Raw genomic sequence first — 24311 nt, forward strand, 5'->3', positions numbered from 1 at the left:
ACAAAAAGACTAACCTGGGATATCTCATGCATTTTGGATTTTCTGTTGCACCGAACTGAGACTTTTGTGTACCTATACACCACTAGTGCAAGGTTACATTTTTAAACCAACAAATTATTATAATAATAATATATTATTATTATTATTTATAATAATAATTTCATAATTTGAATTTGATTCTCTCCTATTGGCTGGGACTCCATAAGCATAACTAAAGGCCAAAATGCTTTAGATAAACCACCAACATAATGAGGAATTGACCGTTTGATTTTGATTTGAATCACATTTTGATTTACACACATTTGTTGGATTCATAATTGCTGTTTTATTATACGTTACTGATAAGCTACATTATGATTGCGAATTGTGTAATTTCCCTTCAGGCCAGGGTCAAGGCCTAGAGCCGTCAATAAAGCAGCAATCCCACACACGCACATTATTGAAACTTGTAGATCAGCTCATTGTAAGATTCATTGTGCTGTTTAGAGCAAATGCTTCTGGAATGCTTTTTGAGTTTCTGTCCCAGGCTTGATGCATGGCCTTTATTACAATATATTGAATAATGCAGAGATGTTTGATGTTTCCCGGACTAAAGCACTCATGCAGCAGTCAAACTGATCGCTCTGTTTATTGGACAAGAAAAACAGGCAAGCAAGAACCTTGTAAGGTTCTGAAAGCCTTCAGTCCTTGTCTGTGTGGAGTTGCTGCGTGTGGAGGCCTGTAGCTCATTTTAACTCTGAAGAAATTCTGAAGAAAGCTTCAAATTGAATAAAAGTAGCGATGCTCTCGTAACCTGACTCTGATGCAGTGGATGGAAAAGTGATGACAGGTGTTTGAGGCAGCACAGAGCAGTCAGCGGCCGTCACTGTAAATCTGGGTTGTTTTTCCCCTCCATGGCAGTAACCTCTATCATGCCATAAACACAAAGTTCAAGGCCCACGTCTTCCGCTCCTGCCCGGCTGAGTTTGAGTCACAGCACTACAAGCTGAGCCCATTCACCTCTCTTCTCAGCTCTGCATTTGACAACACCAGCTCTGAATGACAATTGGACATGAGCTTTCAAAGCATCACTCTTTTATATTCAATGCACTTGATATTTGAATACATTCTAAAGGGTAAGTTTCTACAAAACCTTTCCGGAAGCTGCAGAGAGCAGAAATTTGTTTGAAATGTCTGACAAACAATTTTCAGTATCAATACAGGATCGATTCAGTGGTTCCACAAAATGAGACATTTATCATGCTTATCATTTTCAACTTTGCCAAAATAATAAAAATTGCAAATGTTACGAAATTAACAATAATTCCCCATTGTATTAAAAAATAATTTAAACCACAACAATATTTCCTACATTTATATTATATTTTACTGAATACTTTACTTTGTAGTCTTGCTAAACTAATCCAATCACTAACTTTTTTAGTTTCATACATTTATATCATACTTCACTTTATACTTTACTTTTTTAGCCTTGCTAAACTAATTCAAATGGCAAAAGTCAGTCTTTTTTTATACAAATTACCTTGAACAAACATGAAACATTTAGCACTCGTTACTTTGTAGCCTTGGTAATCAACCAACTAATTGAAATCACTCTTTCATAAAATTTCAGCATCAGCATGGGATCTTTGGATGCATTTAAATAGTGGAAATCCAGAAAACAAAGACCTTTTACAAACTATTCAGTATTTAAATGAATTTAATCAATCACTTTTTCATACAGTGCTATCAAAGCACCTGAACTGTATTGGGTCTTTTAAGCTTTTCAAGCTTCAATTTTTCTTTTAATTCCAGTATGAGGACATTTAAAAGTTTAAGATTCCTCCAAAAATATTAAGGGGTGAACATTTCAAAACATATTAAGATTCAAGTGATATTTTGTTTTTGGTCTGCTAGGCCAGACCAAGATGGGACGAACACTCACAGAAATGGTTTCAAAGCAAGCAGATTTATTAACAAAAAACAAGAATACATAAAAGGGCAAAACGAGGCAAACGATGCAGCAACTAAGGGGTACAAACACAACACAAACACAAACGTGACAAACATAAGGGTGAACCAAAAACAAACCTGGGACTGGGAGTTGAGCTGGCACGAGTGGCTAGCACTAGGGGGAAAACCAAAAGGGGACCAGAAAGGAATTCTACAGGCAGAGCCTTTGCTAAACAGGGGTTAACGTAAACTGTGCTCGAACTGTGCTATAATGACTAAGGGGGAGAGCTGGGGGACCAGCTACTGAGCAAAAACGGCTAGGCCGACCAGAACCGCAGAGTGCTGCTGTGAGCAAGGGTCGCCTAGCTGGGACGTGGGTAGCCAGAGAATCTGGACAGTGAGCGAGCGAGCCTCACAGAAAACGTGGATAACAGGGTGACACACACAAACATTTTATGTATTTATTCGTCCATAAATGAGTGCATACTTGAATCCCAATTTATATCATCACCACTGATTATAATTGCTTCCACCATTCCAACATTTTATTTTGAAAGGTCGTATGCAGCTGAATCACCAACTTCAAATCTGTGTTTCATGACAATTATGTAATCTACAGAACATTTGGACTTATTGTCCCTCACTTTGTAGCTTTGCCAAGGTAATCAGAACCACATAAACTGCAAACAAGAGGAGTGCATAAATAGCGGAGGCTTAATTAATAATATTTTGCTGGTGAACTTCACTTGGCCTCCTTCCATGCTCACTTTGACCTCTTGCCAAGTGAAGTTTTGGTGCCAGGTGCCGTTAGGTCACTGAGGGTGTTATTACTTTAAAGCGGCACCTTGAGAAAAAGAAGATCTTTACAGTAGCCCCTATCACTCGGCAGCATCCCCCTCGTGCTAATGCTGAGGCCGATTATGCTGCTGGCGGATTGCCCTGTTTAGGACTTCATCTCTGCTTCATTATTCATGGAGCTGATGGTCCTATCTCTCCAACCCACCCCACGCTTATCAGCCCCAACAGGACGTGGAGGGCCCGGGTTTGTGTGGGTGGTTTTGCATTCTTAAATCAAACCTGTGCAATCGTCAGGACCCTAGGGTCTGGCTTCGTCTGTAGCCAAGAGTGTGTGGAGATTAAAGTGTTTAAGTGGTTGAAACAGTGGCCCAGGATTATCTTGGAGTTTACTAACAGGGAGCGCACTCAGCCCTGTGTTGTTGCACCTCTTGCCTGTCAGTTGCACTGCTTCACGATCGGCCCGCTAAGAGTAAATGTCACAGGAACTAACCTGAGGTACAGAACATGTGGGTCATTGTAATGGCATTCTTTTTTCTGTTTGGCATGTTTTTGCTCTAGCTGAACATAAGCTACCGCTGAGTGATGTCAGGCGATCAGTTTAGGTTTGTGTGAAATGCTTTGCTAATGGTTATACTGAATGTAAACAGTATATAATACAGTAACATAACAGTAAATACAGTCATACTTTAATAGTAACAGTATGCTTTATTAATAATGGGCCTTTATTGAGTACAGTAAAGTACTTTTCTTAGCATATCCCTGCTTAGAAAGCCAGGGTCAACTATGCTACAGCACACCCTGGACCAGAGAGGTTAAGAGCCCTGCTAAAGGCCCAACATAGGCAGAATCAAACCCACAACCCTTTAATTTATAATCCAGCGCTTTTACTACTAAATCAATGCTGCTCTACTCATGATTCATTTATTTCAATATGAAATAATATGATCTAACAAAGCTGAAAAGTAATTTACACTCTACTGAAGGGTAACATTTATGAGGCTACATGACATACACCAATCAGCCATTATATGTCATGCTAGCTAGGCGTGGCAGAGACTAGAAACAGGGATGGAGCGATGCAAGACTTTATTGAAACCGACAGGATAAACGCAAAATAGGGAAAGTAACAAGACAGGATAACAAGGGTGCAGCAATCTAATGGTCAGAACAAAAACGTAACATGACAAACAAAGCAGGACTGGGCAATATAACAAACCAGGGACAGGGAGGATACAGAGCTTGGTAAAAGGGGAACAAACATGGACAAACAGGGCAGGGAAACTAAACGCTATTGAGCAATGCTCAGGAGGGACAGGGAAAACCAAAAACCACTAAGCAGAGCTTAGGAGGGACAGGCAGAAAACGTGAAGCTAAAGCCTCGAGCCAAGCTTGGGCATAAAAGAGGAACAGGGCAGAAAAGACTTGAACAAAACTCGAACAGTGCTTTGGAAAGAACTTGGGCGAAACCAAACCAAAACACGAAGCCAAGCTTCAGACTAGGGAGGAATCCAAGGAGCAAGGTAAGTAAGAAACAAGGCAAGACGAGGAACAAGCAAACCTGGCGGTTTCCCTTAGAGCAAACCATAGAACACATTGACAAGCACGGCTGTATAGAGCTAATTCATGGAAAACAAGGGGAAGTCCTTATTTGGACCTATGGGCAGAGTCCTGGGATTGCTCTGGGGGAGATCGTGATAAGGAGGTCCTGACAAATATGAGCACCACTGAAAACACTGATTATCTTTATCTACAGTGACACATGTCAAGGGGTGGTATATATTAGGCAGCAAGTGTAGTCAGTTCCTGAAGGTAATGTGTTTAAAGCAGGACAATCTGAGACTTTACTCTTTATGAGCATCTATGGCTTATTGATGCAATTCATGGAGGCCCCACCTCACAACTTACGTGACTTAAAGGATCTGCTGCTAACGTCTTAATGCCAAATACCACAGGATGCATTCACAGGTTTTTGTGGGGTCCATCCCTCGAAAGGTTAGATCTGTAATACTGGCACAAGGGGGACCTGCTCAATATTTATCAGTTATGTTATGTTATGCTAGTGTTGTGGCTGATCAGTGTAGCTTGACTGTATGTTTTCTGGATGTCTGGAATCTCACCTTGATTTCATTCCAGCTTTTCGCCTTCTTACCACCGCCGTTTAAATGTCCTTGCATTTACATGCAACCATTGGTCAAACTGCTTCCCAGAGTGGGAGAGAGAGCAGGGGACTGTTTAACAAGAGCAGCACATGTTTCTGTATTAATCTTCATTAACATACTGTAGTTACATGTTTTTAGACATATTCAAATCCCACCCACTCTCTCACACACAGTAATTGCCTATGCAAATGCCTGTATGTGTCTCCATTGTTCTTTTTATGACAAATAAAATATGGTAACCCTACAAGAAATCTACATTAACCCTTTTAAGGACAAATTGGTGGTCCTCTTTAGATGACATAAGCACTCATCTGAGTGTATCAACACCTTATTAATGATGTATGACCATCTAAACTTCAAGAGTATCAAGAGACTTTTGAATTCAGATATTCTTCTCCTTCTTTTGGAGAGTCCAAGATCTGTAGAGGTTCACTTATCATCTAACAGGTCTAATACAGACCATCTTAACATCCTCAACCAGCTGTTCTAGATCTGCTGCTTACTGGAGCTTAACTGGATTAGGGTGATATTAAGGGGCTATAGCAGGGTTAGTATTAGGTTTTGGGTTGAGGTATGGGTAGGATTAGGGCCAGGGTTAGGGTTAGTATTAGGTTTTGGGTTGAGGGTAAGGTTAGGATTAGGGCCAGGGTTAGGGTTAGTATTAGGTTTTGGGTTGAGGTTAAGGTTAGGGTTAGAATTAGGACTAGGTTTTGGGTTAAGGTTAAGGTTAGATTTTGGGTTAAGGTTAAGATTAGGGCCAGGGTTAGGATTAGGATTAGGTTTTGGGTTGAGGTTAAGGTTAGGATTAGGGCCAGGGTTAGGGTTAGTATTAGGTTTTGGGTTGAGGTTAAGTTTAAGATTAGGGCCAGAGCTAGGATTAGGACTAGGTTTTGGGTTGAGGTTAAGGTTAGGATTAAAGCCAGGGTTAGGGTTAGGATTTGGCTATAGAACATTTTTTTACCACAGCTTTTTTACCACCCTCCCTATGGGTTCAATTTTCTGGTTAGGCAAGCACACCACTCCAATAAGAGTCATTGGGCAAGACTCTAAACACCACATTCCCAGCCTGTGTAGAACAATTCCCAGCCTGTGTAGAACAATTCCCAGCCTGTGTAGCACAAATGTAAGTTGCTCTGGATGAGAGTGTACACCAGATATTGCAAATGTAAATATGGGAATACACGTGAATTGTAGATCTTTAAACTTTAACAGTATTACTACTGTTCTACTACATCAAACTCTCCATGTGTATCACAAGTGATGTGTTATAACCAGACACAGCAGTAGCTGTAGCCTAATCGCCTTGCTTGCTTGGCCCCCTAAAATTGCTGATGTAATGGGTTTGAACTGAATTTTTGTCGTTTCTATGTCCGCAGGTCTGGCAGTGCATCAGATCATCACTATCACTGTTTCCCTCATAATGGTCATCGCAGCCTTGATAACAACACTAGTCCTTAAAAACTGGTAGGAAAGATTCTTTTCTAGCAAATTTGTTGTTACTGTCAATGCTGTCTCTCCCTGTCTCTGTCCTTCAGTCTGTCTCTTTTGCTCTCTGCCTCAGTCTGTCTCTCTGTCTCTCTCTCATTCTATATCCTAGTGAAAAAAATACTACGAATGTTCTTACCCACATTTTAACTGTGCCAGTTCTGTCTTCAGACGTGTAGCGTTTCTGTGTCTGCCTCCCCTATTCATGTTAAGTGTAAGACAGACACAGGGGATCAAGGTATGATTTTATGTTGGCTTTGTGAATTTGGTGCGTGTTTTTGTAGCTGTGCACAGTCGGGGAATGGCCGCCACACTAGCCACCAGAGGAAGATCAACCAGCAGGAAGAGAGCTGTCAGAACCTGACCGATTTCACGCCGGCCCGCGTGCCCAGCAAGGTGGACATCTTTACCGCCTACAATGACAGTTTACAGTGCTCTCATGAGTGTGTGCGCACCGCCGTGCCAGTCTACACGGACGAGATGATCCAACACACACCCATTTACAAGACCACGTACAACGGGAACAGGTAAGAAAATACGCTGAGAACATTAAAACCACTAGAAAGTGATGTAAATTAAAATTAAATATATGATTACAATGGCACCTGTCAAGTGGTGGTATATATACTCTGTGTCCAAATGTTTGTGGCATTATGGTGATCATCCAACATTCTGAGTCACTGAATGCAATCAAATAATCCTGAATCTAGTAGAAAGCCCTCTCTGACAGTTAATCCAACAAAAACCCTTTTTAAATACCCTTTATTTCAGCAGGTGTCCATATACTTTTGTTCAGATAGTGTACATATCAGTCAGTTCTGAAGGGTGATATGTTGGAAGCAAGAAAAACGGGCAAGCATATGGATCTGAACCACTTTGACAAGAACCAAATTGGGATGGCTAGACAACATCCGTCAGGTTTTGTGGGGTTTCTAGTATTCAGTAGTTGGTACCTACCAAACAAGCTCCAGGAAAGGATAAACGGTGAACCAGCGACGGGTTGTCTTGGTGCCAGATACCAGAAAACACGTTCATAGGTTTTGTTGGGTCCATGTCTCAACAGGTCACAGCTGTTTTGTTGGCACAGTATTAGTCAGGTGGTTTTAATGGGACTGATATGTCTATTGGTGTGTTGAAAATGATGTACACATTGAAGAAGTGAAGTAATGAAGTTAACTTAATGTGTCACTCAGTATGTTTTTCAGTTAGTTTCTCTTCTTAAAGATTTCCCCTAAAAATTTCTGTTACAGATATTTCCTGAGCTGTTTCTCAGCTTGCATCAATATAGTCTCAAAACTCTACAACACTGTGCCAAAACAAAATACTGTTTTCAACTTTGTGTACAGCCCATAATTCTTAAGATGAAATATTCACTTCAAAGTGGTGTTCATTTTTGCATTCACCCTGTGAATTGCTCTAACAAACCATATTTTTCACGCTGCCCTGGCAAATTGAGAGCACAGTTGTCAGAATGAGAATGTGATATTTTTCTTCCTGTGGTAAACACAGACTAGAGAGTGAAAAAGAAATCCATCACAGGTAGCTGAACTCATTTTTTCCTACCTGGTTTTGACAAGAACAATTCAGCATGCAGAAAAAAATGGTTATATATTTACTTTACCAAACATTAGTTAAAGACAAGTTCAAATGCTCTTACCCTGGAAAACAACACTTTATTAGCATGATCTAATCAGCCATTTGTATGACAACAGTGCAGGGCATCACATCATGCAGATGTATTGCAGCAGCTCCAAATAATGTTCACATCAAAAATTAGAATGGGGAACAAAAGTAAACTTGAGATTTTGAGCGTGGAACGACTGTTGATGCCAGATGGGCTGGTTCGAGTATTTTTAGAACTTCTGATCTCATGGGATTTCAGCATAACAGTCTCTAAACATTAAAGTTTCCTTAGAATGGTGCAATAAAGAAAAAGAAAACATCCATTAAGCAGCAGTTAAGTGGATTGAAACACCATGTTGATGAGAGAAGTCAACAAGAAGGCTACTGTGACTCATGTAATCACTCATTACAATTGTGCTGAGCAGAAAAGCATCTCAGAATGCACAATACATCTAACCTTGAGGTAGATGAGATGGGGCACAACAGCAGAAGACCACATCAGGTTTCAGGTTGACTTCTGTCAGCCAGGAACAAAAAGATGAGGCTCACCAAAGCTGAAGATGGGAATGTAGCCTGGTCTAATGAATCTCGATTTTTACTAAAGCACACAGACAACAGGGTCAGGGTGTTGTGTCAACAGCATTAATCCACGGACCCAACCTGTCTTTTTTCAGGTGGTGGTGTAATAGTGAAGGGAATGTTTTCTGGGTACAGTTTGGGCCTGTTAATGCCAACCAATCATCTTTTGAATGCCACAGCCTAATTGAGTACTGTTACTGACCTTGTGTCCTAGTGCATCCCTTCACAAAGTGTTAAGAATCATCTCAAACTGGTTTCACACATGAGTTCAGTGTTCTTCAGTGGTCTTCCCAGTCACCAGATCTGAATCCCAGTCTTTGGGATGGGAAAGGCATGAGAGTCTTCCAGGAATATCTGCAGGAATTGTGTGATACTCTTATGTTAACATTAATCAGGATCTCAAAGCAAGTTTCTAGCATCTTGTGGAGTCCATGCCAAGAAGAACTGGGGCTGTTTTGAGACCAAAGGGAAGCCACATGCAGTATTAGTGTCCAGCTTATTGTTCATTCAACCAAAGCGGATAGCCATCTTTGTCTGCATGTGAAACTTGGCCCCCCATTAGAGTGGTGGTCTGAAGAAGAAGGTGGAGACAGGGTGGAGGTGGGCACGAAGTTAGTTTGAACAGAGATAGACTGTGAGGTATAAGTGTATAAAAGGGATGAAGACCTGGAGAAGGGCATGGTCCTTCTCCCATGATTATGTTACATTTGTAACTTCCACTAAGAGCAGACATCTTCTTCTTTGGATATGGTACCCTACAAAACTTCCATCATTTTGGTGCTGTGTTTGGAAAGCTAGTTAACTATAAAGCTAGTACATAGCATTACGTAGCCTGTTGGAATGTTGGGTTAGCAATGTAAGTCACTCTATGATCAGTGTCCACAGCAGTAGCCTACTTCAGACTGCATTCACTTCAAATACGATATAACCACTGTTTGTTACGAAGTGACCAGGAAATGCACACAAAAGTTGAAGAAGCAAATTCTTGAAAGTGGGTGTGGTGAAATTAGGTAGGTAGTATCCTTAATAAAGCACTTTAAGAAGAGTGTACGACCAGTGTTATTCACTAATAATACAGTTTTGCAGTTTCCAAAAGTTCATTAGTTCATTAATTAGTAAAAGTGAATCTCTGACTTTACAATACAATGATTCAGTTCAATTCTAATGAAGAAATCTAATGAACAAATTTCTTCCAAACCTGACATAGAGGGTAAAAAACTGAACACTACCTTTCAATATAGAGAAGTTTGAAAAATGTATTATACAAGACCATCTACTATGCAGAGGACACAGGTGAGGTCAGATTGTTGCGTTTAGAAGTAGTGGATTTGACAATGCTGTGTTCAGTTAAATGTGCTAAGATTGTCATTTCTTTTGGCAGTTTTGACAGGTTATGCCTTCCTTACAGCTTTCAGTGAGTACAGAACTGTCAGAAACACTGTGGACAGTGCCTATGAAAGTTTGATCTGCCCGCTGCTGTACTGTTGTGCAAGAAAAAGAAGTTAAAGAAAGGAATGAAGAAAGAAAGTGCAGCATGTCACTTGACAAATCTCATTTCAGAGTTTTTTTTTTCGTTCCTTGACTCCTTGCTCCACTCACAGTTCTCAATCCCTCAGACCTGAACGCCCCTGTTTGGAGGGTGGTTTCATTTCAGTCTGAGGGGAGACAAGTTGACACTGTGCCAGTTTTCTGCTCTCCAATGGAGTCTACTCACATGCAGACTCACTCCCCAAGCTGTCCCATAATTCTTTGCAAATATTTGAAAATGGAAGGTTATTAGGTTGTTCCGTGCCTTCTTCTCCTTGTTCTGAATGAATATCCCAGCTGCTGTCAGAGTTACCCCTTATTCACTGTATGTTTAATGATTAGCTGTAAGGTATGAAATGTGATGCCATCTAATAGAATGATTTGCTGTAAGAGCTTTTATTCTAATAGTGTGCACAGAATTTAGAGACTGAGACTTCTACTACTTCCAAGGTGACTATATGTGCATCTGATAACCAATCATGGTGACATTATCATCACCAGCCTAATATTGTATAGGTCCCCTCTGTGCTGCCTCAACAGCTCTGTCACATTGAGTCATGGACTCCTCAAAACCTTTGATGGCATCCTGTGGTATCTGGCACCAAAACATTAGTAGCAGGTCTAAAGTCCTGTAAGTTGGGAGGTTCGACCTCCATGGAACATATCAGTGAGCCCCCATGACTCTGTCACCAGGTGACCGGTTGTCCTTTCTTGGAGCACTTTCGGTAGGTACTCACCACTCCGTACCAGGAACACCCCTGGAGACTTGCCTGCCATTCTGGAGATGCTCTGACCCAGTCGTCTGGCCATCACAATTTGGCCCTTGTCAAAGTGGCTGAGATTCTTATGCTTTATTCTTATGAACTGACTGTTTTTGCTCCTTAATACATCTTACATTTTCACAGGTGCCATTGTAACCTAATAATACGTGTAATTCACTTTAACTGTCAGTAGTTTTAATGTTATGGCTGGTCATCTAGGCTTACTGTATTGATTAGACGATGATGGGTACACATGCATGCTCATTTTACATTGCTCATTGTACACATTCTATTGTATATATTGTATATATTGTTTATGTATGCTCAGTTTTATTGATAAAATTTATGTGTATTCAGTTCAATTCAGTGAATATGTTGTGCACTGTTTAAACACAAGGAATCCAGACCAAAGGCTATTACATACCAAGCTTGATTTATTTGTGTTATTTATTCAGACATTGATTATTTAATTTGAATATTTGCATAACTAATGATATCAGAGCTCATCAGTGCTGCATCTCTAAAATGAGCTCAAATTTAGTTAAGGAGATCCAAGCTGGAGATGCAAGAGTTCATGTAGTGTCACCTTCTTAAATAGTGTTGTAATTATATGCTTGCTCTTTCAATTGTATCTTTTTCATTTGAAAAGATTCAATGGATATTAGGAGCAACACAAGATGTTCTTCAAGATCTTCATTTTGGCATAGTCATTTGCTTAGTTAAAGTCTAAATCTAAGACTGATTTCCAACAGTGCATCACTACTTGCATTGCAATGTCGTCAAGACTAGGCATAATCCATATTCAAGAAACCATATATTTGGCTTCAGACTTCAGATAGTAGATAATAAGCACTTGCTCCATCTTAAGATATGGAAGAATGGAAGATGGAGAGGTTATATATCTGTGTCTATGTTTCTTCCAGACCGTCGCCAACTGAAAGGCAGCTAATCCCCGTGGCCTTTGTGTCTGAGAAATGGTTTGAGATCTCCTGCTGAGGGCCTTTTACTACCTGTGGGTCGCTGCAACTTCCTCAATTTGGACCCCGGTACGCTCCATTTCTCAGATGTTTCACATTTCCACACAAATACAACAGGATATCTCTGCAGGCTGCTGTCTGCCACTGACTCATGCTTCTCTTGCAGAAGAAATCAGCCTCTTATGCAGCTTCTTGTGAGAAAATTGAGAGTTATTGAATACAGTCTTTTTATTTACACTGTAATCACGAAGACAATACAAATAGAGTATTCACAGTATTCGTTTATTTCTTGCTTATTTTTAGGGTGTACAAGTGGGAAGCATCCACTAATGAGATGGTATTCTGTGGAGTTTGTAGTTTATGACGAACTGTTGCAGACTACAGTTAATTAACAGTCGCGATGGAAAGCGCTTGTAATTTTACGTTGCTAATTTGAACTTTTCCCTGATTTCCAGGAGCCCACTGGAAAGTCTCCAATTCTTGTGACAAGAAAACACAACACAATACAAAACAAAATCGAACAAAGGCAAAACGAAACAAGGACCCAAGCAATTGCAGAAGGAAGAGCAGGAACGAACACGCAGCTTTTGTACAAATGGTGGATCTCCCTGGACGCGGAGTGAAGATGTTTATTTTTCTAAGCTGATCGCAGAAGAGAGCAGTGCTATGGTTGCCACTCCAGATTATTTTCCATAGACTTCTGGTCATTTAGAGATGATACAGTATACTTAGAGTTAATATATTATATACATATATTACTGTATGTGTGGATGTGTTGGGGAAGATCACCGCTGCAGACGGTTTATTGGAGGGATGCTTTCGAAGAGATGGGCTGCTTTTCCGGTGAAGGGGGGGTGAACAGACTTTTAAGAACTATGTGCCAATAACGCCAATATGTGCCACTTTATGTACAGATGGGACGCGTCTGGGAGTTGATGGAAAACTACAGACATCACGACGAGTCATTTCTGTGACGGTATTCTATATCAACCCATCCTTTTTTTTTTGTATAGAAACGTACTAATATGTATTTGAAATATGTTTTGAAATAGTTGAACAACGATGTGTTGCAGACGTCCAAAAATATTTATAAGAAGCACTATTTGGTTAGACAAAAGAAGCAAAGCGACTGACGAAACCTCCTCCTCGCCCCACTTTTGAGTTCAACGTATTGTTATTAGGCCCTGTTTTAAACGGAATAGTCTTCTCTATTTTTGTACAAAGAGGTTACTCACTCACAGCACCGTCGCTCAGTTCCACTGCACCTGAACTTTTGGGACTGTTAACTTCCCATCTGAGATTCAGCGATTCAGCCAGGAGGCAACACTTTTTCTTTTCTTTTTTTTTTAAGACCACCATTGCATCGATTCTGAAGATTCTGAAGTCATCGTCTAGTATAAAATTTACTCCTTTTTCCCTTTTATTTATTTATTTTTTCATTCACTTAAGCCATGCCTCAACTTCATTTTTTAAATTAAAAGTCTTTTAATTGCTGCTGGGTGAGAATTGAAACCTGTGCTATCGGTTAGCCACACTCATCTGGATCTCCAGTGAAGTTCTTTTGTACTGATCTATACTGTCGAAGAGCCTCAGTCAAAGCCTCATATTTTTAACAGCAGTACGCAATACATTTTGATTGTTTGTGCATCAAAGTGAACACAAGGTAAATGCTTTTTTTACAGCAACATACAATGTACAGCTGTTAGTATTCTAGGGCTTAGGATAAAACATGGAATTCTCTGATTTATTTTTGTGCCAAGTCATTGTTGAGTGCCAAGTTGATTCTTCTTATAGTTTTTTCTAAACACTCCTATGTACCATATATATTATTTATTCCTATGCTTCTGAAATGAAGATGTAATGAAATATAAGAATATATGTAAACAAATGCAGGAATTTCACCTGGTGTGATACTAAAGTGTATTTTTCTTTTTTTTTTAAGAATAATTTTAAGGATAATCTGAATATGATACAAAGACACTGGTTTGAAGTTTTGCTTTATTTGTAACTTGCATCTTATTCATATATACATTAATATCAGCAACAAAATTTAAAAGTAATGAGAAAATGGAAAAATCCCACCAGCAGAAACACTGCAAATGTACAGTGTTTCAGAATAATTAATGTAACTCTGGGCACAAAATTGAACATTCATTTTTGAACGAAAATGCGGGATGCCCAATGAAGTAGTGGACACTTTAAGCAAGGGTGTGTGTATGTGTTTGTATGTGTGTGTGGGTGTGTGTGTTGTGTGAATGTGTATTGATGTGCATGTTTAACATCAACTCAAAAGAACTCCAGGCCAAAGAGTTGTAGGTATTTAGGTCATTTTATTGAAAAAATAAAAAAATAAATAAAAAAAAGAATTCAAAAACTAAATTCTACACAGATTAATTTGAGATTAGGCCAAAAGATTACAATATTTGAATATATGGGAGGGAATAGCCTGTTGTCTAAACTACATTACTGGTTGCGTTTCTGTGCTGTTCATGACAGAAACAGATCTTGTGAGGAGGATAATCTTGTGAGGACTTTCATTCATTTATTTTACAAAAATGCTCCTCTATAGAACCAAAAGGTCCTTCTATGGCATCGCTCAAAGAATTCTTTGTAGCATTTATATTTTTAAGAGTGTAGGACATTGATAACGTATTGTGATCTGTAGGGAATCCCATGTGAACACCATGTTAGTATGATTGTAAGACATTCTACTCCAGAAAGTTACAGTTCAGTTATTTGGGCCAGGAATGGTTAATCTGCAGCCCCATGCAATTTATGAACAATATGAAAGACAGTTACCAACTGACCTCCATTACCAGCTGACACATGGTCCGCCCACAAGTGTGTTCAATCTAAGAAACTGTTGTGAGACTGTGAATCATTAGAGAATGCTGGCAAAACTCCCCTTCTAAGGAATGCATTCAGCCACTTTAAGCTGCACCCATTGCTGACACAGATGTGCAAATGCACATACACACACAGCTTGTATAGTCCCTGTAGAGAAGTATTGCCAAGAGAATAGGTCTAACTGGAGCAGATAAATATGAACCTGTTGGCACCATGCTTAATGTCAGGTGTGGGCTAGCGTGGCATAAAGTGGAGCAGTGGGACTGTGTTTTCTAGTAGAACTAGCCTAGAATCTAGTAGAAAGCATTCCCTGGACAGTAGAGACAGTTACCGCAACAAAAGCAGGATTAACTCTTTTTCAGAAGAAACAATGAGTGCACAGATGTCTCAATACTTTTGTCCATATCGCGTATAAGAAATAATGTAAAGCTAAATTTTACTTTTGTTAAATATTTTATATTTTACATCAGTTTAAACCCCAAAACAGCTGCTTTTTATGCTTGCAGTTGTAGCTAATAGAAACTAGTCAGGACAATGACTATTTCATGAATTAACCACAATGCCAATTGTCAGACTGAATATGCTATTAAAACTGCACCCTAATGTGACCTTTCATACTTTAATTATTTAATTATTTCATAATTTAATATAATTCTAAATGTAAAAAATTCTCTGTTTTACAATAATAAGAAGGTTGTCCACTATAATTTCTCATGAGCTGGAGTAGAATGTTTGCTTACATTCTGTAAAGCGTATCCAACCCTACAACAGTTGCGATGGGAGAACACCTGTGGGAGGGGCAAGGGAAAGTAAATTCAGTATGAAGACAACACAAACATTATATACCACAAAAGATGCACAGCAATAATTGGCGTACCTGTGATGTGAGTTTCGTCCTGATGATGATGTTGTTTCTTGGCATGGTAGATGTGCATGTAGCTGTGATAGAGGAAATAACTGAAGTACCTTTCCGCCCTGTTTAACAGTAATACACCAACTTTCTTGCACCTGTTGTTCAAAGGGGAATGTATGTCTTGTTGACTATTAAAACTCAATGATTGATGGACAATCAGCACTAAATTGTGAAGCCAGACCAAAACCGCTACTGTATATCCATACTGGACCCACATATTTTAATTTGTGGAAAGGCATATTGTCACTGTCACACAAACCAAAATTATCTTCATTTTTCTGTTACAGTATTTTCAGTTTTTCCCTTTTTTATCATTTGATTCTGGCAGTTGTCCTTAACATTGAACTGACCAATGATCATTCTGAAGGTTTTTGCGTGACAGCCACAATATGTGACAACACTGCCTCTACTAGCTCTGCTTCCTCTATTTCTGTTGATCATATTATTAAGGGTATGGCGTGGCAATGCCTGCCTGACGGTTTGTTTGTGCCGTTGACTGAATCTCATGAAACTGCTCAGATATAAACAGACTTTATTCCCTCAAAATCTAACAGACCAAAACCTTCAATGACCTTCCCTAAAACCGGACTCCTTATGAAAAGAATTGCTGTATCACTGTATTATATAAACATGTACATGCATTTTTTTTATATATTGACTACTATCTATGTTCTTTTTAAAGTTCTTTTTACCTTTGTTTCTGAGGATATGATGGATTATGTTAGGAAATGCATTTTGTTTACATGGCGTATAAGACCACAAAGGTTCTATCACAGAACAGAAACAACTGTGCCAACGTCTACACTGCTATCCATGCTGCCGTTGTGTTAAAAACTCAATACAGAAATTTCAGTTGACAGTGCAATACCTGGACACAGGCCTGCTGAGACATTACTCTCATTAAGGGTGCCAGTGGATCTTCCACTAATGAGGGAAAATGGGGCAATTTGCATAGGCTGACGAAAGAGTTGGGTAATGTTGCACGTTTATAGTAGCAGTTTATCACTCTCATAACAAAGCCCTGTATCTCTGAAATGGAAAACCTAGAGGAGATATTAGTAATATCAACTCTAACATGCATTAAAGAACTTTGAAAGTATGTATTCTAGCTCAGTTTGAGTTTAACATGGTCAAACGGTTCGCTTCTTATAAAGTCATACATAATGTAGTACACAAAGTGATACTCTTGCTCCCGAGTGGCAGCTCTGTCTAATGGTTGGCTCTGTCATTGGAAGGCTACAAGTCACCACTCATTGCTGGTGTAAAAACAGGAAATCGTACATATGTGACTAAAATACTATTTCGGGATTTGTACAATTTCACATGACTTGAGCAGAGAATGTAACAAAGGAAGTAGGACATTTTTATTACCTGAACCTACACCTGAACCTAAACCTGAACATAACCTACTACACCTAAAGTTAATTATAACCTAAATGCAGGCTAAACTTAACCTGACTCTAACGTTAACCATCAGCTAAATTTAGCGTAACCCTTACCCCTACAGAACCACAGTAGAATGTGTAATTATTACCATTTCTGCAGGCATAAAGCAGGACAGGTTGGGTATTGTGTGTATTTGGCAAAACAGCTCCATGTGAATTGTAAAAAAATATGTACGAATATGTTACGAATGTTACAAATGTTACGAATTTCTTAGAGTGAACTTGGCGATGAATTGGAGAACATGCTTTTGTGAAGAGGTCAGCCATTCACTTTTTCACAGCATTGCCGGTTACAACCTCTGCTGTGCATTTGATGCAATTAATGATTAATCACACACAAAAAAAGTTCTACATGAAATCCACTCTGAATATTTAAAGTGACTTAATCGGAAAGTGGAAAAGGTTGTTTTCAGTGCGATCCCACAGAAAGTGCTACGGCCTACATAACCGCCTTCAAAAGAGCAGGGGGTTTTATGGAGATCTTGCAGGTTCTTTTAATGTCGCAGAGAAACTTGCCCACTGTACATCATTCCAACATGAATCATGTGATTTTATGATTTAAGACAGCGCCTAAATGGCCGAAAACACTGCCAAGTAGATCTGCTTTCATACAGTCAGTTTGTATTCCGCTCCTGCTGTAACTGCTAGTGGCTAGCTGCCAGTGCCAAGGCTTCCTCCCCAATAGATTGCAGTAGATGGCTGATATTTCACCAGTGTGACAGGCTTGGGAAACAGCTCTGCATTGGGTTCGAATAATAAAAAAAATAAAAAAGAAGAAAAAAAGAAAGAAATAAAACATTCCTAACACGGTTTGTTTCGTTTTCCTGGAGAAAGTTATGCCCCCAGCACCTTCCCTCAGACAACTCAATAAATGAAGTGTCAATTAAAAAGCACTAAAAGCAGGCAGACAAGCAGCTTGTGTCGCTGTGATCACTGTGGGTAGTGAAGATTGTTCTGGGCTACCTGTCTCAGCCTGGCTCTCGTAAATGTGTCTCCGGCACTCATTCAGTGTGGGCCTGAATGAGATTTTTGTGTTTGTGTGTTTTGCTTGCAGTCGGCAACAAGAGCACTGTCAGCTGAGGACCACGTTTTCAGTGCTTTTTTTATGTGCTTCTACAGGCTTGTCCATGCTCCGCCCATAAATGTGTTGCTTAAAGGTAATGTCTCAAGGTTGGACAAGCTTTACATCCTATTGAAATTCTATTCAATCTAATGAGAATCTGTATGGTTCAGTATCTGAAGCTCTCTCATTGGTGAGGACTTCAGGAGTAGAACTAAAGGCCTAAATGCATCATCATAAACATGGTTTAACGTTTTAACATTACATTTGCATTTCCCTTTGGGTGGGACCAAACTTCATGATAAAAGGGACACCCTGAGCCTCTTGAAAGTCCTTGATATGACACTGCCTGTAATTTGAGCAGTAGCCTAACCAGGATTCAGTCAGTCGTTAGAAATGGAAATCAGTGGTGACTGAATAGTGTGCTAAAACGTCTCATTGGACTGAATGGGATGCGTTCCTGTGAAAGTATGCTTTTGTGGGTGGAGCATGGAGACGTCAGGCAGACTTGAAAACCTGAAAAAAGTCAGCAGTGCAGGGCAGGTACCATTTTCCTAATGCATTCGAGTTAAAACACTGTTTTAGTGCCACTTTTTCCATTTTGCTATATCTTTTCACCTTTCTAAATCCACGTATAGCTGTTTTCATCTGGTGCTGTACACAAGACATCAGTCAGCCTGCGTAGATTATTATGATCTCAGTGTCATGTGTGTTTGTGTTTTTTTCTTTTCTCTATCCTCAATTGTTTGTATACAGTTTTCCACAACATAAGTTTACAGTGTAGCCCTAATACATTAATTATTATATTCAAATGGATTTCAACTGGTCATTCACTGACAGCACTGGTCCTTATGATTCCCTCCAAAAAGCACAGCTTAACTAGATATCTGAATATCTAGAAGTCCATCGCTAGTGGACTCCAGCATTTCTCTAAAACCATGAAATCTGATTTTTTTTATTTTTATTTATTCATTTTTTTTATTTTTATTTTTCCATTCAGGCATTCAGGTACTGAACATATTTTGGACATCCGAGGCTAAAGGAATAAGGTCTTTAGCTTTTTTCTTCTGATTGTTCTCATGAGTCGTGTATGTCGGTAGAATTCCTGTAATGCTATACAAAACCAATCAGACCCAGTCTTCTTGTTGCCATAAAACTGACGAAAAAAAAAAATGTACTTTGTGAAACTTTTTTTTATATATTTGTGCTTACTATATCAGAGTACCTCTTTTTTTCTTTTGTACAAGTTCTATAAATATAGTACATAAAACAATATAACGAAGGGGGAAAAAAAACACACATACACATGCACATACACACACATACACATAAAAAAACACGCACACACAGATACTATCGGTCTCTGTGTCAACTCAGTATGGTGTATTTTTATTTTTATGTCTTGGAGTCTCTCTCCCACTCCTTCTCTTCCTCTCTCTCCCTCCCCTCCTTCTCTCCCTCTCTTCCTCTCTCTCTCTCTCTGTCCTTTTTTTTTGTAGGTATTGGTAAAGTTACATTTCCAGGTGACATTGGTTTTTAGTTCCTCTTGTCCTTAAGCTCTCTGTGTTTTTGGCCACTGTAAATGCAGCTCTCACCGGAGCGACTCTGTACATTTAGTACTCTCATGTTGCTATTAATAAAACGTTCAACAATACGGGCTGTCTTTCTAAAAACATGATCAAAAATGTTTGTAAAATGACAAATGGGGGAATTACTGGGGGATGATATTGAAAATAAAAGTGATTTCAAATGATTTGATTTAGCATCGGATGGTTACTTTCTCTCCTTTATCATTCTTCTCCACATAATCCATGGAAAACAGTAGAAGATAAGGTTGGTAGTTTCAGCGCAAGAAGGAAGGAAAATGCTCTGCATTGCTTTTTTTTGCCCATTTTACTGACTGGAGACACGGATATTGTCACTGTGCCACAAAAACCTTGTATCATGTTGTTTACTACTTTTTGACATACACTACATTGTGTATGTCAAATGCACGCATTACTAACACAGATGTGAAAATGCACAAACACACACACAGCTGGTCTAGTCCCTGTAGAGAAGAACTGCCAATAGAATAGGACTCTCTGGAGCAGATAAACATGAGCCTTTTGGCACCATGCTGCCTAATGCCAGGTGTGGGTAGAGAGGTATAAAGCCTCCCAGCATTGAGCCGTGGAAGAGTGGAACTGTGTTCTCTGGAATGATGGTTGGTGCTCCTTCCAGTACTTTTGATGGGGAGTTGGGGAGTTGGCGATGATGTTGGGTGAAGAACCTCCACCATCCTGTGAGTGAGGTACTAACACTATTGTCTCTGAATGCAATAAAATCCACACAGCAATGCTCTAAAATCTAGTAGAAAGTCTTCCTCCCTGGAAAATAGAGACAGATACTCCAACAAAAGCACAATAAACTCTTTTTTTAAACCCTTTACTTAAATAATACTTAATATTATTAAATAAACTTATTAATAATGCTTACAAGTGCTTATAAATACTTGAATAATCAATTGCCGCTATTCAAAATATAGATATCGATATATGAGAACAAATGTTTGTATTAACCTATTTTGCACTGGTTGCAGTATTTTCTAAGGTAACTAACCTCACTGTATAGTCATTACTGAAGGTTCACTGTTTTATCCACAAAAGCCTCAAAAGTAAAACAGCACTATGTATTGAATTGGAATGCATTATGATCATAAAGCACTTATTATTTTATTACAGCTGTTTCTCTCTCATACCTGCAATGCCCCATTATATCACCTAGCCCGTAACTACATACATACCTTTCATACAGAAATGCAGATTGAACACTCATTATGTATTTATAAGACCACTGCTGAAAAACAGGAGCTTGGAATTGCTCTCTGTGTATGTCTGGACTGCTGTGGGCACAAACAGGAAAGAACCACGTTTCTGTGGGTCTTTCCAGACAGACCCCCCAGTCTCCTAACTGATATCAGAAGGATGATGAATAACCAGTGATTTGTAAGCAGTTATAGCTGTAAGGGAAACAGCTGTACTCTGAGAAAACAAAATGACGAGTCTGTAGATTCTATTAAAGAAGCTGGATTTTTTTTTCTTTTTTCTTTTTTTTTTTGGGGGGGGGGGGGGGGGGTTAGTCTGTTAGAAACACATAATTTAACCTTATAAAAATCTAAAAATAACACCACACATGTTTATTTATTTATTTATGCTTTATTTATTCCAGCTCCCAAAATACCTCAGGCTGCTAATGAGCACACTACAGCCTGTGACAGTTGTGTGTGTGTGTGTGTTTCTATTTTGCGTGACTACAATTTCTTTCTGTTCTATGATAATCTGTTCACTGTTATTATGCTGTTATTGCACTGGATTGATTTATATATGCAGTGTGGTGTTCATATTCTACTCCGTTGCAAACTATTTCATTACTCAAGTTTCTATTCTATTTTATTCTATTCTATTCTTTTTTATTTTATTGTGTTACATTACATTGAATTGCTTTGTTTTCACATCCTTCTCCCTTGGCTTGTACTTGCATTATAGACACTGTCTTCTATTCTATTCTATTCTATTGTGCTACATCAGATTCCATTAGACTGTACTGTATTACATACTTTTCCGTTGTCTTGTATTTTGGTTATATGCAACAAATTCAATTCAATTTAATTAATTTCAATTCAATTCAATGCAATCCAATTCAATTTAATTCTATTCTATTCTATTATATTCTATTGTGTTACATTACAGTGAATTGCTTGGTTTACACATTCACACTTTTCCATTGTCTTTCATTCACACTTCATTCTTTTTTATTCTATTCTATTCTATTGTCTTGTATTTCTGGTATATACACTGAATTGAATTGTATTGTGTGAATTGCTTGGTTTTCACATTCACATTTCCACTGTTTTGTATGTGTTATAAACAATTCTATTATATTCTTTTCTATTGTTACATCAGATTCCATCACACTGGATTGTTTTCTATTGTCTTGTCTTTTTGTTATGTACACTGAATTCTGTTCGGTTCTATTCTATTCTATTCTATTCTATTCTATTCTATTAATTTTTCAGTAGTCATTGAGTACACAGTTATGTATTTGCACCTCTTCTGCTTGATTAATTATGTCCTCTGATATTTGATTAAATAGTTAGCGGACAGCGCATTCCAGACTGGGGCTGTCATCAGATGTCCACTGGCCTTGATGGGAGAATGCAATGTGTGGAATCGCACTGACGGAGCTGCTCCTCTCCGGGCCACAGGCCTCACCTGAGTCCCTGTGAGATAGAGAGAGAACACTGGAGCCACAGCTGTCACAGCTCATTATGCCTGTGTGCACTGCTTCAAACCGGAGAGGGACACTTTCAACCCCTCCGAATAATCAGATTGATGGAAAATTTGCATAGTGAAAGTGGTAATGGTCAGACTATTGCATAGATGCTCTCTCATGCTCTCTTTCTTTCTCTTGCTCTCTCTCAAACACACACACACTGACATACACAGCGTGCATTTATGAGTACGACATAAATTACATCTTTAGTATGTACATTCATTCCACCCCATTCAGATCTCCGTCAGGGGTAAACGCATCACCAAGTTAGACTTGTTTTTCTAGAGTGGTCCCAGCACTCGTCGTGACCTGGGTACTAATACTCAAACTGAGTCACATTAGCATCAGCCTCTTCTCTCTCTCTCTCTCTCTCTCTCTCTCTCTCTCTCTCTCTCTCTGCCTCCCTTTACCTCTCTCTCTCTCTCTGCCTGTTGCTCCTTAGGGCTTAAAGAGGCTGCCACACTGTATTAGTATGAGCCCTGTCTGATCACCCTACAAGTGCTTCCCTCTCTCTCTCTCTCTCTCTCTCTCTCTTTTTCTCTCTTTTCTCTCTCTCTCCCTCTCTCCCTCTCTCGCTCTTTCACATTCACACACCCATGCTCACACAAACACCCCACTGACAGGCTCTCTGTTTCCTGACAGGCACATGCACACACCAGGCTGACTGAGAAGAGCCTCTATTCACACACACACACACACACCAAAAATATCTGACATATAGACAAACACACACAGATACACAAACATACACAAATGTTACATCCTCGCTCGCCCTCTTTTCTTTCATTACTAATGCAGCCACACACACACTCCTCCCTGACACAAACACACACTACTCCAAGTCTCTAATCCATTAGGCAGCATTATGCAAGACCGTGCCCACGTCCTGGTCATTGAGGAAGGCAGCTGCTGCCAGCAGCAGGCAGCCTGGCACATCCAGCGTGCTGAAATTAAACTCCAAGTGGAGCCCATGAGAGTGACCTGCCAGCCTCTCCACCACCTCACATACCCCCTCAAGTCGCACCCCACTGGCTCACTTCACTGGCAGACCCTTCCAGAACCTACTCCAACTCCACCCAGCTTCAAACATATGCACCTTTTTCTGAATTCAGTATTTGTAATTTTTCTGAATTCAGTATTTGTAACACTTGTGAGACTGTTGTCAGAATATTACACAACTTTGCAACCAGTTTCTATACTTTCATTTCCGAGGATTGCAGGTTCGAATCCTGGGTCATGCTGCCTGCCATCAGCAGCCGGAGACAAAAAGAGCACACTTGGCCTTGCTCTCTCTGGGTGAGTCGATGGCTTTCTCTCTCTTTCCACATCACTTCAGTGTGATGTTGGCGGCATGGGCATCTGCTAGCCGATGCATCAGAGCTGGGTTCTTAGCGCGTTTCTCGGCAGGTCAAAACAGGCAGTGGCAGGTTGTACATGTATTGGAGAAGGCATGTGTCATTCTTCTAGAGTCGGGGTCATTACATGTAATAGTGGTTGGTGTGGCGCAACAGATAAAACCACTAGCTGCCACTGAGCTATTACACCATGTGGGAGACCAGGGTTCGATTCCCAGTCTGGGTGACTAAGCTGCGCTACACCAATAAGAGTCCCTGGGCAAGACTCCTAACACTACATTGGCCCACCTCTGTAATTCCATTCACCTTGTACGTCGTTCTGGATAAGAGCGTCAGCTAAATGCCGTAAATGTAAATGTAATAGGAAGAGAGTACCAATAAGTGGGTTGGTCTAAAATTGGGGAGGAAAATTAAGTAAAAATGACAAAGATAAATAAATGAATAAATAAAAAACAAGTAAAAATGCACAAAATAAGTTTAATAGTAGTATTTTTATATTATCAATCTAGTAATATCAAATATTAGAATTCTACAAT

The 24311-nt window shown here is 39.5% G+C and overlaps 1 protein-coding gene across 1 annotated transcript in view; it reads left to right on the forward strand.

Moving 5' to 3' along the window:
• The window catches only part of ajap1 (adherens junctions associated protein 1), an 86312-nt gene extending 66453 nt beyond the window's left edge, over positions 1–19859 (forward strand). Inside the window, exons 3-6 of the mRNA XM_072681569.1 lie at positions 6266–6353; positions 6659–6901; positions 11788–11910; positions 12297–19859. Coding sequence (XP_072537670.1) covers positions 6266–6353; positions 6659–6901; positions 11788–11860 — 404 coding nt within the window. The 3' untranslated portion in view covers positions 11861–11910; positions 12297–19859. The remainder of the gene's footprint in view (positions 1–6265; positions 6354–6658; positions 6902–11787; positions 11911–12296) is intronic.
• Positions 19860–24311: the final 4452 nt, after the last annotated feature.

Source organism: Salminus brasiliensis, chromosome 6, assembly GCF_030463535.1.
Source record: "Salminus brasiliensis chromosome 6, fSalBra1.hap2, whole genome shotgun sequence".
Lineage (NCBI taxonomy): Eukaryota > Metazoa > Chordata > Actinopteri > Characiformes > Bryconidae > Salminus > Salminus brasiliensis.